The sequence below is a fragment of the Puccinia triticina genome, chromosome 3A (genome assembly GCF_026914185.1).
Source record: "Puccinia triticina chromosome 3A, complete sequence".
NCBI classification, from domain to species: domain Eukaryota; kingdom Fungi; phylum Basidiomycota; class Pucciniomycetes; order Pucciniales; family Pucciniaceae; genus Puccinia; species Puccinia triticina.
Window position 1 is genome coordinate 3098647 of NC_070560.1, and position 15156 is coordinate 3113802.

Below are 15156 nucleotides of genomic sequence, written 5' to 3' on the forward strand. Positions count from 1 at the left end.
GGGGGTAGTAACCAAAAATGTATGAGAATGTGGATATGATGCCAGGGTTTTTTTTGCCCCCCCCCCCCTATATTGGTCCAGCTCTTCCTGTATCAACCACATATCCCAATTGTGGCTGGTTTCTACACTTCCTTGCCAATTTCCGGGATTTTTGTGCATCTTGAAGTAGCACATCTGCACCATTTCTTCCCAGTCACCAAGGCTTAAATATTACGGTGCTGGTGGGAATTGTGTATCCATCTCCCAGAGTTTACATTCTCTTCTTCTTACAATGTCTCAAATTTCTTTTCTAGAACACTGGCAGAACAAATTTTTGAAGATAAAATCTCTCAAAAAAGCAATAAAAATGTAGATGAAGAGTAACAATCAGTTGTTGATGATAGTCTATGCAGTTTTCTACTTGAATATGAAATTTAAAATATCTTCTTCTTCCATTTTTTACCTTTGTCACTGCTCCTCTGGGTATGTAGCAGAAATGGCTACTCAAAAAAGTATTTCTGGGAGTATTTCTTCACGCCCGCGGCAAAAAAAAACGTACGCACGAAATTTGTATGAATTTTTGAAAAAGCTCTGCACCTACGCACAAAACGTGTATGAATGGGCTCCAAAAATGTATGAATTTTTCAAAAATCTTGGAATTTAGGTTACTGTGTTCCATAGGGGCTTTCCAGGGTCCTCTAGAGTTTCATAGGCAATGGTGGACTGGGTGAAACCTTAGTAGCTATCTGACATTCCTCAATAGTAAGCAACAGCACATCTGGGGCATCTACTTTACAACAGCAGGGATACACATGGAGGGTGAGGGAAGGGGGAGCTAAATAGAATAGGGATGGGATCTTCCGGAGGACTCTTAATGGGGGGAAGGTGACATACATATCTGCAATCTCAGCACTGAGATGAGCATCACTACAGGAGGATGTTGAGGAAGAGTCAGGAGAGGTTGGGATGGTACCCCATGCATGGGGGTATTCAAGCAGCTGGACATTGAAGAGGGGAGTCGTTTGGGGCACGAGGAGAGCGGTCTTTATAGACCTGCAAGTGCTGATCAACCACATTTTTTTGTGGCATTATTATTGAATATGCATACAAACTAATCCAAGCTGGCTGGATTGCAACATGGGCCCTTTGATTGCCCGCACCTGGACGGGGAGCCCATTGGGCGTCCTAGCCGCTCTGGCTACCCCAGGACGCAGTGGCGGCTGCCCATAACCAGTGGCGCCATCTGGACCCCTGCGTCAGCCAGGCAACCGGCATTGAAGCCCCCGTGACAGCCGGCGGTGACGCCTCCCCTACCGGTGTGTCACGCTGGCATCTCACCGGGGCGGCCATCTGGCACCCAGGTTGGTGGCATCTCAGTGGCGCCCAAGGGGCGCCACCTATGCCCACAGTCCCGGTGGCGCCCCCTAGCATGACAGAGTGGCGCCTGTACGGCCCTGGGTCCCTGTCACGCCACCGTGGCGCATGGAGTGCTGGGACGCCAGCTGGACGCATCGGCTTTGCCCAATCTGCCCCGCTGTGTAGTGTGTGAAGGAAGGGTATGTAGATATATGGATTGATCAGGGATATCAGGCCCTGGCTTGATGACAGTGTTGTGTATTTCACATGTCACAGGCTACCTGGCTGCAGGACCATGATATGTGCTGGGCGGGACTTGGGGCGGTACCCGGGTACCACACCACTTTTCTGGCCAAAAACATGTACCTGGTACTGCACCTGGCACCGCTGCGCGGGTGCGGGTGGTAATGGGCACTGGTTGACATTCTCTATTCAGAAACACATCTCCCGGAAAGAGGTCAGAGGTTATGTGCAAGGATGGAATCCGTGGGATGTCAAGAGATAGCTCTTCCCTCCTTTGACAAAACCAAAAGAAGGAGGTCCAATGTCTCACCAGATGGGATACAGCAACTGTCAGAACTGACAGTCTCAATGGCCAACATGAACCTCAAATCTCTTATATCTTTTCACGTTTTAGGTTCAACCTTGTTTTGACTTCAGATTCTGTTTTCTAATGGAATTTCAACCCTATTTTCCACTGGACACTTTTGAATAGCTCAACTCCTTCATAGAGTTCCTTGTTTGTGATGTGCACACGCAGCAGCGCCTGGTCGGCGTAACAGAGTGCTCCAACCACATGTACATGTCTGATGATGTCAGACAAACTTGAAAATTTTTGAAGTCAGGATCCCCCATGCAGCTGGAGGATACACAGACTTCAGACACCCAGAACCACACCCCCATATAACCCAGGATCACCACCAAAGAGGATACCACACTCCCAGTACACCTACTGTCACAGGCACCTAGGATATTGAAAGTAAGTACTACTCTTTCACTGAACCTTGATTATCTCAGAGGTACACCTCTGTGTCTCTTTGACTGCTCTCTCTCCCAGCTTTATTTTTCTCTTCTTTGATCACAGGTCTTCATATATCTTCACCTCATAGCCAAAAGATTCTGCTGCTATTCATCCTTCTTTTTCTGTGGTTTTTGTAAGAAAAAAACCACATAGCTTTCCCTTCAATGAACCTTGACTATCCAGAGAGAAGTCTAAAAAATTGTGGCTGATTAGACTTGTCTAATTCAGAGTCCTTCCATGTTTCCTTGGTGAGAAGAGGCTGTTGCACTTTCTAGCACAGCTTGACAGCCCTCCCTTAAGGAGGTAGCATTGCCAGTGGAAGTTAGTACCCACCAGAATATCATTGAAATTCAGGCCCCGTTTGGCACCAATATAATTATAGGTGATATAATTGCTGATTAATTCAATAAAAAATACGAAATTCAACATAAAGCCTCCAGATTTTTTTTAGGCAACCTACAGTGCTGGTCTCTTCAAATTTGAAATCAGATTCAACTGATTCAGCCATCTTCAGCACCCTAATATCATTATATCACTTTTGACCAATATGAAGCAATATAATGGTATTATGGTGCTGAAGATGGCTGGATAAGTTGATTCTGGGCTCACAGTTGAAGAGACCAGTACTTTAGGTTGCCTACAAAAAAATTTTGGAGGCTTTATGTTGAACTTTGTATTTTTTATTGAATTAACCAGTGATTATATCACCTATAGTTATATCAGTGCTAAATGGGGTGATTATCCTCTCTCAGATCTTCTTCTCTTTCTCTCTCTCTAATATGTGTAATTTCTTTATCCCAAGAAATCCAAATGTTGCTCACCCATTTCCTTGTGTCCTGCTGTCACTATAGAGACTTGCGCTCACAGGAGATGTTCTTGGGCAGCAACACATCCACTGATTTTCAGTGCAGCCCAGTCCCAAAAGCCATTTCACATGATTTTTCCGTCACAGTGGCTCCACCAGGGGACAATGTCCCACTAATGAAACATATCCATCTGTCAGTTGTTTTCCAATATTTGTACAGAATGTATGATCCAAGTCCTGGGGGAAAACATTATCTCAGCAAAAAAATTGTTATTGAGAATGCAGTATTTATGTGGACAGGTTTTGACCAAGTCTATGAACTCAGAAGCTTTCACAGTGGCCTGGCGTGCCTACTACATCCGGACATACGCAATCCAGTCGTGACCACAGGCGCAACTCAGATGAAGCTTTTGCATGGGAATGCCATTGTAGGTGACACGGGATGACTGGAGTGTAACAGGATTCGGATGTATACAGTTGGCCAATGCGCAGCCAACCACGAAAGCAATTTGTGCAGCAATTGTCAGCCCAACACGTCTCATAATGGAGGCAGGGAGCATGCGTCCCTTGGGGATTGATCCAAGGTTGTTGATTGCAGTAGTTGGCGAAAAATGGAGCGTTTGATTGAGGGGTGCAGTGACCGTTGTGCTAAGGTGGTGGGCCATCACGATGCCTTAAGACAACTATAAATACATACCAGCTGCCCGTTACTGTTGCAGAGATTATTTATGTACTCTGGTACATAGATGCGAACGGCCCTATGATGAATCAGCGAAGCACGCTTTTCCTATCTAAAAAACACACTGCCTACTCGATACATCTTCTTCCGACTGGCATGATAGAGGAATCCGGATTCCGAGCAAGGGTCTTCTTTTGCCCGAACGAGCTCAAGAAGCAGACTGGAAGGAGGAGGCAGGAAATTGGAAGCAATTTACGGAAACCAAGGCGGCGATCTTGTGGACCGGAAGCTCAATTTGATTCTGATTCTGAGTGGTCTCAGAGGAGGGGCAGGTTTCCGTTTGGAGGAGACGGAGGAAGACTCTCCTGATCTTAATAATCCCGCCTCAACAATATTTATGTATGTACATGAGCTGTAAATACATACAAAAGGCTGATTGAAAGTCTTGGCAGTGGCACAGAGTGGCACTGCAGTGTCCGCATACATTGAGCCACATCCGTCATTGACTTGAGCTTCTTCGCTTCTCGGGGATTTCCGATCTTCCCCTTGGTTCAAGAAGAACCACCTTGATGCTCAACGGGAAAACATCCACAAGTATGCAAGCTCAACCACCACCTGGACAACAACAACAACAATCCACCAAGCGGCGCCGTTATCGTAAGTCTTTTTAGCAACACCTTCCATTCACCCCCTTTCTAGCGGCACTGACTAGATAAGCCACACCTCACAGGAATACCCAGATCTTGCGATCGATGCCGAACCAGTAAAATCAAATGTGTCTTCGAAGTCAGTCCAAATTCAATCCATCTTCCATATACCTAATGCAGCTTACATCCACTCACTCTCCTCTCCATTTGTCTTCTTGGGAACATAGGACGGCCGATGTACTGCCTGCGTCAACCTTGGAGTACCTTGCACCTTTGAAAACCCCGGTAGCCTGAGGGAGAGGCCACCGACCAGAAAGTATGTACGGCCTGAGCCCATCTTGTCTTGAAGAAAAAGCTAAACACAAGGGAAAAACCCGCTAAGCGAACTGTGAGCTTATTTGCATCTTCAGGGATGTCGAACATCTTCAGGCCAGGATTCGATCACTCGAAAGACTCATTCATGCCATCGATCCGTCCTGTGATCTCTCAAACTTACCAGACCCACCTCAGTCTTATCCTTCAAACTTGAGACTTGGTTAGTCTACACAGATAAAAAAATAGAAGTCATTGTCTGCCTACATAAACTCATCCTGGTTATCACACAGGCCGACAGAGACCATCACCTTCCTCAGTGAACCTACCCGGGGACATCCATCCGTCGCCCAACTCCACCCATCTCAACCCATCCGCCCCGACAATACCAGCGCAAGTAACTCCATCGGTTAGCACACTCGATTCGCTCTTCAACCCGACCCGGCTCCAGAACCACAACCCGACGAAAAACCTACTGCCATCACAGTCAAAGCTCGAAGACCTCTCGCCCGTCGACAAGATCATCCGTCATGAGCAACAAAAACTGTCCTACAGTAGTCCAGACTTCTACCCGCCCCCGGACCTCCAACAGAGCTTGCTAGAAATCTACTTCCAACAGGTCCATCCGCTCATGCGTGCCGTCCATCCTGCCTCATTTATCAAAGACTTCAAGGCCGGCCGGGTCGAGGCTGACGATGGCTTCAAGGCACTCTGTCTAATCATCTTCGGCCTTGCCAGTCGGTTCTCCAAAGACCCCAGGGTCTACCTCAATATCGAAGGAAACCCCAACGCTTATCTACAAACTGCTGGACTGCACTATTGCTTGTCCGCCTCTTTCTACCTTTTCCGACCTATACCCTCCCCCGCTACCCTGAACGAACTTCAGGCTTTGCCTCTCACAATCATGTACGCTCTCGGTGCTGTCAATGCGCATCTCGTCTGGTGTTTACTTGGCGCTGCTCTACAACGGGCTCAGGTACTTCTTTCTCTCTTGCGCCACCCTCCCAAACTCATAAAATGACAAACAACTCATACTTGGTATATATACACACACACGCATACATATACATATATTTATAGGTAGCCGGGGTTCATGTAGAAAACAATAGTCGTTGGACAGATTCTCCTATCGAGGACAACTATCGCCGCAAGATCTTCTTTGTCTTGTATGAGCTTGACTCGGTAGTTAGCGGCACATTGGGTAAACCAGCCTATATGCAAGAGAGTGATTTTGATGTTCGTAAGTGGCCAAGTTCAATCAGGTGGCTTTCAATTCATTTGGAGTTCTTCGTTCATGTTTTATTTTGCTTTCAACGGTATACATTTACAGTTCCTGGTGATCCAGACTTCGATCGCGAGCTCGAAGTGTGTGTGAACCCATTCTTGAACCCAAGTTGCACTGAAGATCCATCAGATCACATCGTGGATGAAATCTTTCGAGCATACAATGTGATGCAAAGCTCACTCGGAGGATTGAAAAACTTCCTCCCAGTAATCAACTTGATCAACGCACAAAGAGACATGCAACCGGGCGTTAAATTCTTGAGTTGCGTTAAAGCGTTAATCAAACAGCTCGACAATAGTATGAACACTTGCTTCCAAAAGGTTACCCTCAAGATCAATGCTCGTCACCCGAATTCAAACCTGATTAGCGATTCCGCACTGCTATCTTCGGTCGTCGTAACCTCGTTGGTTTTTTCCGTCGCTCATATGATTAGGTTCAGATTGATAAATGACTCCTTCCTTTTTTTAATAAAAAAAACAGGTGGTACCATGAATTCAGATTATTGCTCCACCAAGTCTTAGTCAACTCGAGAGAAAAGAGCCAAAGAGCCGAGCCGAACAAGCCAGAAGAAAAGCAGCAAGCAGGAATCCCAGAACCGTCAACAACGACCAAGAAGTCGAGCCACCCTTACCTAGATATTTGTGTTGAATCAGCCCGGGCTATTATCAGCTTACTTAACCAATTACACCAACGTAACTTGCTAGCACTCGGCTTTTTCTGGATCCCCCTTCGACTGAAAAACGCACTCCTCATCCTGGTCTGTTCGCTCGTCAAACAACGCAGATCTTTGTCCGAAGAAGAGCGTCGTGCCAGGTGCTTAGAAATTTCTCTGGGCATTCAAACCTTGAACACGCTGGCGCCTAGGTTGGTCAACTTTTGATTTTAGTTTCTCAACCCATGTTATATCATCTTGGTCTGAAGAAGCTGTTTGTTTTTCGGATTAACATGATAGCACGTATCTTGCGGCAAAAGTTTCAAATACGGTGATCAACTTGTACAAGAGTGCCATCCAACACAACCAACAACATGCCGTCAAGGCCGACTCAACATCCACCTTATCAGCGAGCCCATCCTCATCAACGCCACCTGCGCCCTCGGGGCCCGATTCGAATAGCCACTCATTTTTGGGACCGTCTGCGGAGACCGCTTCGGCCAACAAAAATCAGCCCGGGGAATCTTCGATGTTTGCTTCCTCGCCACCCACAGTAACAAGTACTTCTACTGCTTTCTCCTTCACTGATCAGCCGACTCCGGACCTTGATCCCGAGTCAACATGGTGGGCTGATCAGGCCCTTTTTAACCCGAATGGCCCCTTCCCAAACCTTGTCCCCGATCAAGTCCCGTCTGCTTCTTGTTGTGACGCGAATGACCCTAATTTCAGCCATTTCAACTTTTGGCCCTCCTCTTCCGTTCCTGATCTTCCGCCCCATTCTTCTGCTTGAGATCCATACCCTCAACATTCCCTTCGAATTGGAGTGTTCTATTCTCAGGCCATGTTAGCATCATGCATCCTTCGGTACTTTATTTTTGCGCAGGGTAGTTCATGAGTGTGGGTTTGGTCTGCGCCGACGATCTGGTGGCAGGCCAGGAGGGCTAGAGCTCTCCAGGAGCAAGATTCTTGCGGGAAAAGACGGCCTGAGCGCCCGTTATCAGACTGCAAAATACACCTTGGGGTCGAATGACGCAGGACTAGCTGGGGGGGAGATGAGAAGGAGGAGGAGGTAGGAGGGTTGGTCGAGCTGCTCCTTGTAGATCTGGTGATGTAAATATGTACATCTCATCGGCCATCGTCGCCGTCGTCGTCTCCGACTATCCTGCTTCATCTTGCGAGCTGAGTGGGAGCTAGACCTATGGCATCACGCGGCCATGCCCCGGGCAAAATGCGTCGCGGATTGGCCACAGCTTCTTCTCATCCAGGTCTCCCCGCTAAAAACCACTCATCACCAAAGCTCGTCGCAGTCTTCCGGAGAGACGCCCTTGCTTCCAGGATCCCAGGTCTCCAGGAGCCAGTTCCCAGCCACCAGCACAGCCTAGCACAGCTCCCAACTCAACTACACTGCTTCCAAAGAAAGCACGTGCCGGACATCGAGATTTTTTGGCATGACAGGCATGCACAATGTGCATGTTTTCATTGGGCAATATCTTTGCCGCAAAAGCTCCGAATTTCTTTGCAGCAAGCCCTGTGGATAGGCAAGAGGCCGAGGCATCTGTTGGCATTTTGTTCATAAATTTCATCCATTGCTGCTCTGCAAGGAATGGCTCAATGAGCGGCGAGCCAGAAAAATGTCCTGATCACGGGTGAGACGGCGGTTCGGCCTGTCATCACCCACATAACCAAGCTTGCACAGCTCCTGAGCTCCGTCGAACTCCTGCTCGGCCGGATTCAGCACTGCCTTATCCCAAACCGACAGCCTGGGGGGCCACTGTCATCTTTTTCGGACGCACGGAAGACACGGTCACACGCCGGAGGCAAGTCTTTCAAATCCTCAATTTGAAATACGCAGTGTATTCGACGTTCGTGACCCAGACTTTCTGTGTGGACGGGGCAGAGATCTCGGATGTCTAGTTGAGTGAGCTTGAGTCGCTGCCGACTCTCTCGGAGAGAGCCCCCCCAGGAGGATGCAGCAATATAAAGAGAGAGCCATTCAGGCCAGTTGCCCACCCAGCCCAAGCACCGCTGCACCCATCCACACTTCCATCCATCCATCGACCTAACCGAGCACATCAGAAATGCAGTTCAGCGTAGCCGTCGCAGTATGCCTGGCCTTCGTCCACACCTCCACCGCTAGGCCGTTCAGCCCGACCCTCCTCGGCCGCAGCCCCGTCGCACCGCCCGATTGGACCAGGGACACCCCTCAACACGCGAACCCCGACTACATCCACTCCATTAACACGCCCCCATGGTTGCCCAACGCGTGTGCCCAACCGGGCCAATCCCCTTACGCCGACTGGACGTCAGCTAACTGCAACCAGCAGCCAATGCCAAGGCCAAACCCATCGCCTTACCCCATCAACAACTACCCACCCGTTAACCCCTATTCACCCTACGGCGTTCCCAGTTCGTACTACAGCTACGACAACAGCGGTCAGTCTCGCAACTCTCAAGACTCCTTCCGGAGCGATCCATCTGGAACGTGGGGCAATTCGGCAGACCAAGGGTCATACTACCATAACAATGGATTCGGACTCACCAATGGACTCGGGCTCAACAATGGATTCGGGCTCTTCAAGAAGGAGGCTGAACCTAAAACAGAGGATAAGTCCAAGGCTTAGTAGCCGCAACATTCACATCGGATCGGTAAGTCACAGTTCGCTACCCTTGCAGATGTTCAGCACCTGACTGTGTTTATCTCCCTCCCTGTTTGTCTTGTAGGATTGTCCCCCCAATGGCGTTGTGGGTTTAGCTGCTTTACTTTGCCACATTAGCTCCGCATGTCCGCTACAATCCATCTCCTCGCACCTGTTTGCTCTAAGACTCCCATCATAAAGACATTTTCACCGCTTTCCCTTTCTCCCCCTGCCCACTCGTTTACATTCCCAGCTCGCAAATGGAGCCGACGACCTGTTGCAATGTTAATGATCATCTGATACCATGAGCGCTTGACATTTTGAGTGTCCGCACCAGAGCGGATGAGAGCGAAGACCCAATTGAGCTTCAATGAGAGACTCCAACAAATACTGAGAGATTGTGGATGAAGTTGAACTCTTCATCTGTGCTCACATGCTCAGCGAGTCTGGTCATCAGGCTAGCCTACTGGGCGGGTGTAGATCGGAAGAACGTTTAGCACTAGAAGAAACCAACTCCGCCGGCTGTGCCATAATCTTTTGCCCGATCCAGAATGCCAAAATAACAAGAATTTGGGAACCCAGACACAATAACTGGGTTTGCCCATTGCCCACACCCGTCTTACCGGATAGCGTACCCTTGCCTCAATTTAAGGCAGCCGTTCCGTGACCCTTGTCTGCTTGGACGGGACCGGCGGTGCACGCCCGTGCAGTCCCGGCACCGGGCGGGTTCCTGCGCTGACTGAAGCGGTGCACCGGTAGACACATGACTAGAGCGAGCCTTCCACCAGGGGAACTTGTGACAAGTTTAGGGCTCACTGTGGCGCCATGACCCTTTCAGATTCGCCGTGTATGTACCTGTCCAAGACGGATTAGTCACTTACCAGTCATCCGGCCGGTTGCGACCTCGGTATACTATGAAAAACCCCTTGATACGCCAGGCGCTCCCCTCTTGGCCATCGAATACGGATCTTGAATTGAAGAGTGGAAATATTTCGCCAGTGATACATATCTGTATTCATCCGTGGGCTATCGGATCCCTCACATCTCCTCACCTACATATCCATGGATCACAGCCCCGTCCCATGGTCCCGCTTCTACTTCCAGCCCTCATGGCCAAGTCACTTTAGCAGAGCACGGGCTGTCCAACCAGGCATAAAAGGCCGAGGTCTCTGCCACTAGGGATCCTCATTTACACACCACATCGCACTCGCTTCCTCGGCGCGCCACTCCTTTTGGAAAAATTCTATTGTCCAATCAAAGTCACAGGCCAACCTTCACCGCTTCAAAAGTGAGCAACATTATGTACATCCCTTCATTTATTCACATTCCAGTATCTCTGACAAGGTCTGCTTCTACTGCAGATGAAAGCCTGCCAAGGGTTCATCCACCTCCTCTCAGTTTTCGTACTAGTCACCGGCGTCTGCTTTGCGGTTAGACCTACCGAATTCTCTCAACTTTACACGCACGAGTGGAGCGGCACAGTTACCAATTATGCACAAACAAAATTCATCGAGCAGCATCGGGTATCAGTTCATGTTCAAGTCCAGAGCGTTCAACCCGGAAAGCCGCCGTTCGACATTAAGGTCAACAATCCGTTGCCAAGAGATGTCCACGTCACAATCAATCAAGAAGGCAAAGATATACCCGTGAAAGACGAACGGCTCAAAGACTCGAACTTCGTGAAAACGGGCACCTTTACACCAGTCAAGGTTGCTCAAGTCGACACGTATCCAGAACGTTTAACCGTTCATTTTTCACTTCCCAAGGCGGACTACCAGGAAATTGCGGCCATGCCACCGCAGGAATTCATGTACCCCTCTGAGCATGCAACCCTGTAAATGGATTTCCCGCATTTTTGTTCTGGCTCATCAGTTAAACAGATGATGGCATATGATCGATCTTGGTCTCTCTACATCTTTTCTGCCATCTCATCAGACCATCATTTTCCCCCAAACATATCTAAACTATCCACAAACTTAAAATGTAGCCCCAAATTTTAATTATTCCCAAATTTCACTCTATGAAGACCCCGCGCATTGTGGGTCTCACAATAAAACACATCACAGATTAATTAAGCAGCAGGCCTTATCGTGCGGAAAAACCAGGTATATTTAGTAACCCCCAATAAAAAACAAACTGTTCAAAATCTGGTACCCAAATGTTTTTTTAGGCAAGGTGAACCTCTGATCTCCTCAATATTTCTATCAGAGTGAAATAATTTGACCAACTTCAGCACCATAAAAGCAGTATTACACTTAATAATGGTTAAGAGTGTAATATTGCTAGGGAGTTGAAAAATCGACTCCCAAAAATTAATAAATCAACTCCCAAATGTCGCGGAAGTCCCAAAGACCGCAATTTGATATCCGCCTCGGGTCGCCAGGACCCAAAATTGGTCTGGGAATTTTTGGGAGTCGGAAAATTAATTCCGCTATCCAGAATGGGAGTTGGAATTTTAATTTCACAAAAAATGCTGAAAAATAAAGAAAAAAATTATACCTCCTCACTGGGGCGCCCAAAGCCCCCCAAAATTTTACAGCAGTCAGAAAGTTCTCTTAAGAGCACATGGTGAGCTGCATGGCATTATCACACCCCAGGAAATGGGTGTGCTACTGTGGGTCTAATTTGGGGGATTTCCTACTAAGGAGATCTGCCAAAGCATTAGCTACGGTGCCCCAAAGCCCCCCAAAATCTTACAGTGTGCAGAAAGACCTCAGAAAGGCACCTTGTGAGCTTCTTGGCATTAGCACACCCCAGGAATGTCATGTGCAACTGGGGGTCTAATTTGGCGGATTTTGTACTAAAGATATCCGCCAGAACCTTAGCTACATATCAGTGCTGAAAATTCCAACAATTTTAGATCATCAAGTTAAATCCTCTATACCCAAAGAGTTAGCTGCAAGGCAGTAAACCACCAACAGAAATAATTTTGAGGCAGCTGGGGACTTTGGTAATATCTACTACTAATTGCCTTCACGCAGGAGCAGATGAAGATCCGTTTTTTTAAAAAAATGCATCCACCACATTTGATTGTGCCTGCGCCAAAGCTATTATTCCCTCTGCCACAGTTCTTAGCCCCTCTGTCACATTTATTAGTCCCTCCGCCACAGTTATTAGTCCCTCCACCACAGCTATTAGTCGCTCCGCCACAGTTATTAGTACCTCCGCCACAGTTATTAGTCCCGCTGCCACAGTTTTTAGTCCCTTCACCACATTTAATAGTCCATCCACCACAGTTATTAGTCCATGCACTACGGTAAATTGGCAGAGGGACTAATAGCTGCTGGAGGGACTAATAAGTGTGGCGGGGGACTGATAAGTGTGGCAGGGGGACTAATAACTGTTTCAGAGGGACTGATAAATGTGCTGGAGGGACTAATAACTGTGGCGGAGGGATAATAACTGTGGCACAGGCAATTGGTAGTAAATACAGCAGATTCCAAAAAGCTTGCTTTCTGGGACCGCTCCCATTTGTGAGATTATTTTTTTACACCACCGGAATATTTGGCCTCACATCCTGTACACCTGGCTGTACAGCATGCAAAATGACTGCCGGGGCCCCACTGGAGCAAGGCCGACTTACTCGCTGGTGAGCCAGCTGCAGCGGTCCCTGGTCGTGATGAGGCCCCCAGCTCCTAAAACAGGAGAGGATTCCAATGGTCTAGCTCCTAGCCCTTGTATCACAAAATTATGGAAGTCAGAACCCCATCCTGCAATGGCTGCAGATATACTGGGTTCAACACAGCGCAGGGAGGCGTAAAAAAAATAAAAATGTTGATTTCGACCCCCTGTCAAAGCAACCTTTTTGGTATCTGCTGTATGACCAAAAGCCCCAGCTGCCTCAAAATTATCTCTGTTGGTGGGTTAATGCATTTCAGCTAAATATTTGGGTACATATTATTTAACTTATTCACAATTTGGTGCACTTTGCAGCACCATAGCTAAGGTTCTGGCGGACATCCTTAGTAGGAAATCCACCAAATTAGACCCCCAGTTGCACCTGGGGTGTGATACTGCCAATAAGCTCACAAGGTGCTTTTCTGAGGTCTTTCTGCACCCTGTAAAATTTTGGGGGGCTTTGGGGCACCGTAGCTAATGCTTTGGCAGATTTCCTTAGTAGGAAATCCCCCAAATTAGACCCACAGTAGCACACCAATTTCCTGGGGTGTGCTAATGCCGTGCAGTTCACCATGTTCTCTTAAGGGCACTTTCTGAATGATGTAAAATTTTGGGGGGATGTGGGCCCCCAGTGAGGAGGTATAATTTTTTCTTTATGTTTTGGCATTTTTTGTGAAATTAAAATTCCAACTCCCATCTGGATAGCGAAATTAATTTTCTGACTCCCAAAAAATTCCCAGACCAATTTTGGGTCCTTGCTAACCAAGCCGGAGGTCAAATTGTGGTCTTCAGGACGTCTGCAACATTTGGGAGTTGATTCATTAATTTTTGGGAGTCAAATTTTCAACTCCCTATTGCTATTATGGCACTGAAGATAGGAAATTTTCTGCAATCTGATAGAAATGTTGAGGCAATCAGTTGTTCACCTTGCCTGAAAAAAGATTTGGGTACCTCATTTAGAATATTTTGTTTTTTATTTGATGATTTGTGCAATATAACACCTGCATTTATGATGCGTCCAAACGGGGCTTCAAGATGGGGCACCCCGCTTTCATTTGTAAGACAACTCCGCTCTGTGCCAAATGTGGATGTAAACACAACTGAAGAGAATGTCAGATTGAAAACCCAAGTGGCACTTGCTTTAGATGCATTAAAACCAACCAAAAACAAAACAAATTTACTAGTTTAACCAATACAATGTATACACGGTCACCCTTTAGTATTCAATGCCCCCTAAAGAGTATTGAAGTCAATAAAATAAATAAGATATAACAATCTCTTTACTCCCAGAACATTTATCCCATCTTTGAGACTTTTTGTCAATTTTTTTCCTTTGTCTTATTCTTCCTCTACTCTCCCTCATCAGGGTTTTTAGATTCTCCCTTTTACCAGCTTTCAACAGTCATATTAAACAAAACACTTAGTTAGGTTCATTGTGAAGCCCCACACAGCTCACGGGATCTGGGACATGTCACATGATGAGGAATATATCCCTGTCCTGCTCCCTTGCCCACCTACATACCTTTCTCTCATCTGTTGGCTAGGTGAGTTTAAAGCCTGCGCGTGCCGCGCGCTTTACAAGAGTATCACACTCCTGTCACAGTACCATCTTCCAATAGATGTATAGCTGACCCGTTCCCCTTGCTCGGCAGAGAACTGAGAGCATCTCCAGCAGTCCGGGGGTGGATCGCGTTGCTTTTGGCAGGCAGAGATTCACTTTTTTCAAATCTCTCAGAGATTTCCAAGTCTCTCACCTGCCGCTGGCTTCCACAGGCTGCTATAGACATGGGAATGTAGCAGGCTGGAGGCAAAAATGATACATTTTTTATGCTTCCATCAAAAAGTACCTTCTGGCACAAAGGCCACCCAACAGGGAATGCTGGTTGTATTGTGAAGGATGAGATTGACTGGACCTTCAAAAGCACATGGACCAGCTTGAGTAAGCAAAAATTGGCGCATCCCAAGCCACAGCCTGTTTAAGTCAGCACTATCCACCCCCGGACTGCTGGAGATGCTCTGACCTTCTTCCCTCTGTGAAATTAACTAACACTTTAAAAAGAGGGAACCCCCGCTAACAGTGGGGCGCGGTCTAGGCTAGGGGACGCGACGTCGGCAGGCCCTAGGCCAACGGCGGTGCGCTCCCCAAATCTGTTCAGATTTGGAGCA

General features: G+C 47.6%; 3 protein-coding genes across 3 annotated transcripts; all 3 read left to right on the plus strand.

Annotated features, from left to right (window-relative positions):
* Positions 1 to 4409: 4409 nt before the first annotated feature.
* PtA15_3A376 (uncharacterized protein) lies at positions 4410 to 7526 on the plus strand (the record flags this gene model as incomplete). Its single annotated transcript, XM_053167338.1, has 9 exons — positions 4410 to 4497; positions 4571 to 4626; positions 4715 to 4803; positions 4898 to 5022; positions 5093 to 5775; positions 5934 to 6039; positions 6130 to 6487; positions 6565 to 6948; positions 7037 to 7526. The coding sequence occupies 9 exons, from the start codon at positions 4410 to 4412 to the stop codon at positions 7524 to 7526; spliced, it is 2379 nt and encodes a 792-aa protein (XP_053018565.1).
* Positions 7527 to 8814: 1288 nt separating this feature from the next.
* PtA15_3A377 (uncharacterized protein) lies at positions 8815 to 9357 on the plus strand (the record flags this gene model as incomplete). The annotated part of the gene is made up of 1 exon (XM_053167339.1): positions 8815 to 9357. One exon carries the CDS (start codon positions 8815 to 8817, stop codon positions 9355 to 9357), a length of 543 nt encoding a protein of 180 aa, XP_053018566.1.
* A 1376-nt stretch (positions 9358 to 10733) lies between these two features.
* On the plus strand, positions 10734 to 11210 carry PtA15_3A378 (uncharacterized protein; the record flags this gene model as incomplete). Its single annotated transcript, XM_053167340.1, has 1 exon — positions 10734 to 11210. One exon carries the CDS (start codon positions 10734 to 10736, stop codon positions 11208 to 11210), a length of 477 nt encoding a protein of 158 aa, XP_053018567.1.
* Positions 11211 to 15156: the final 3946 nt, after the last annotated feature.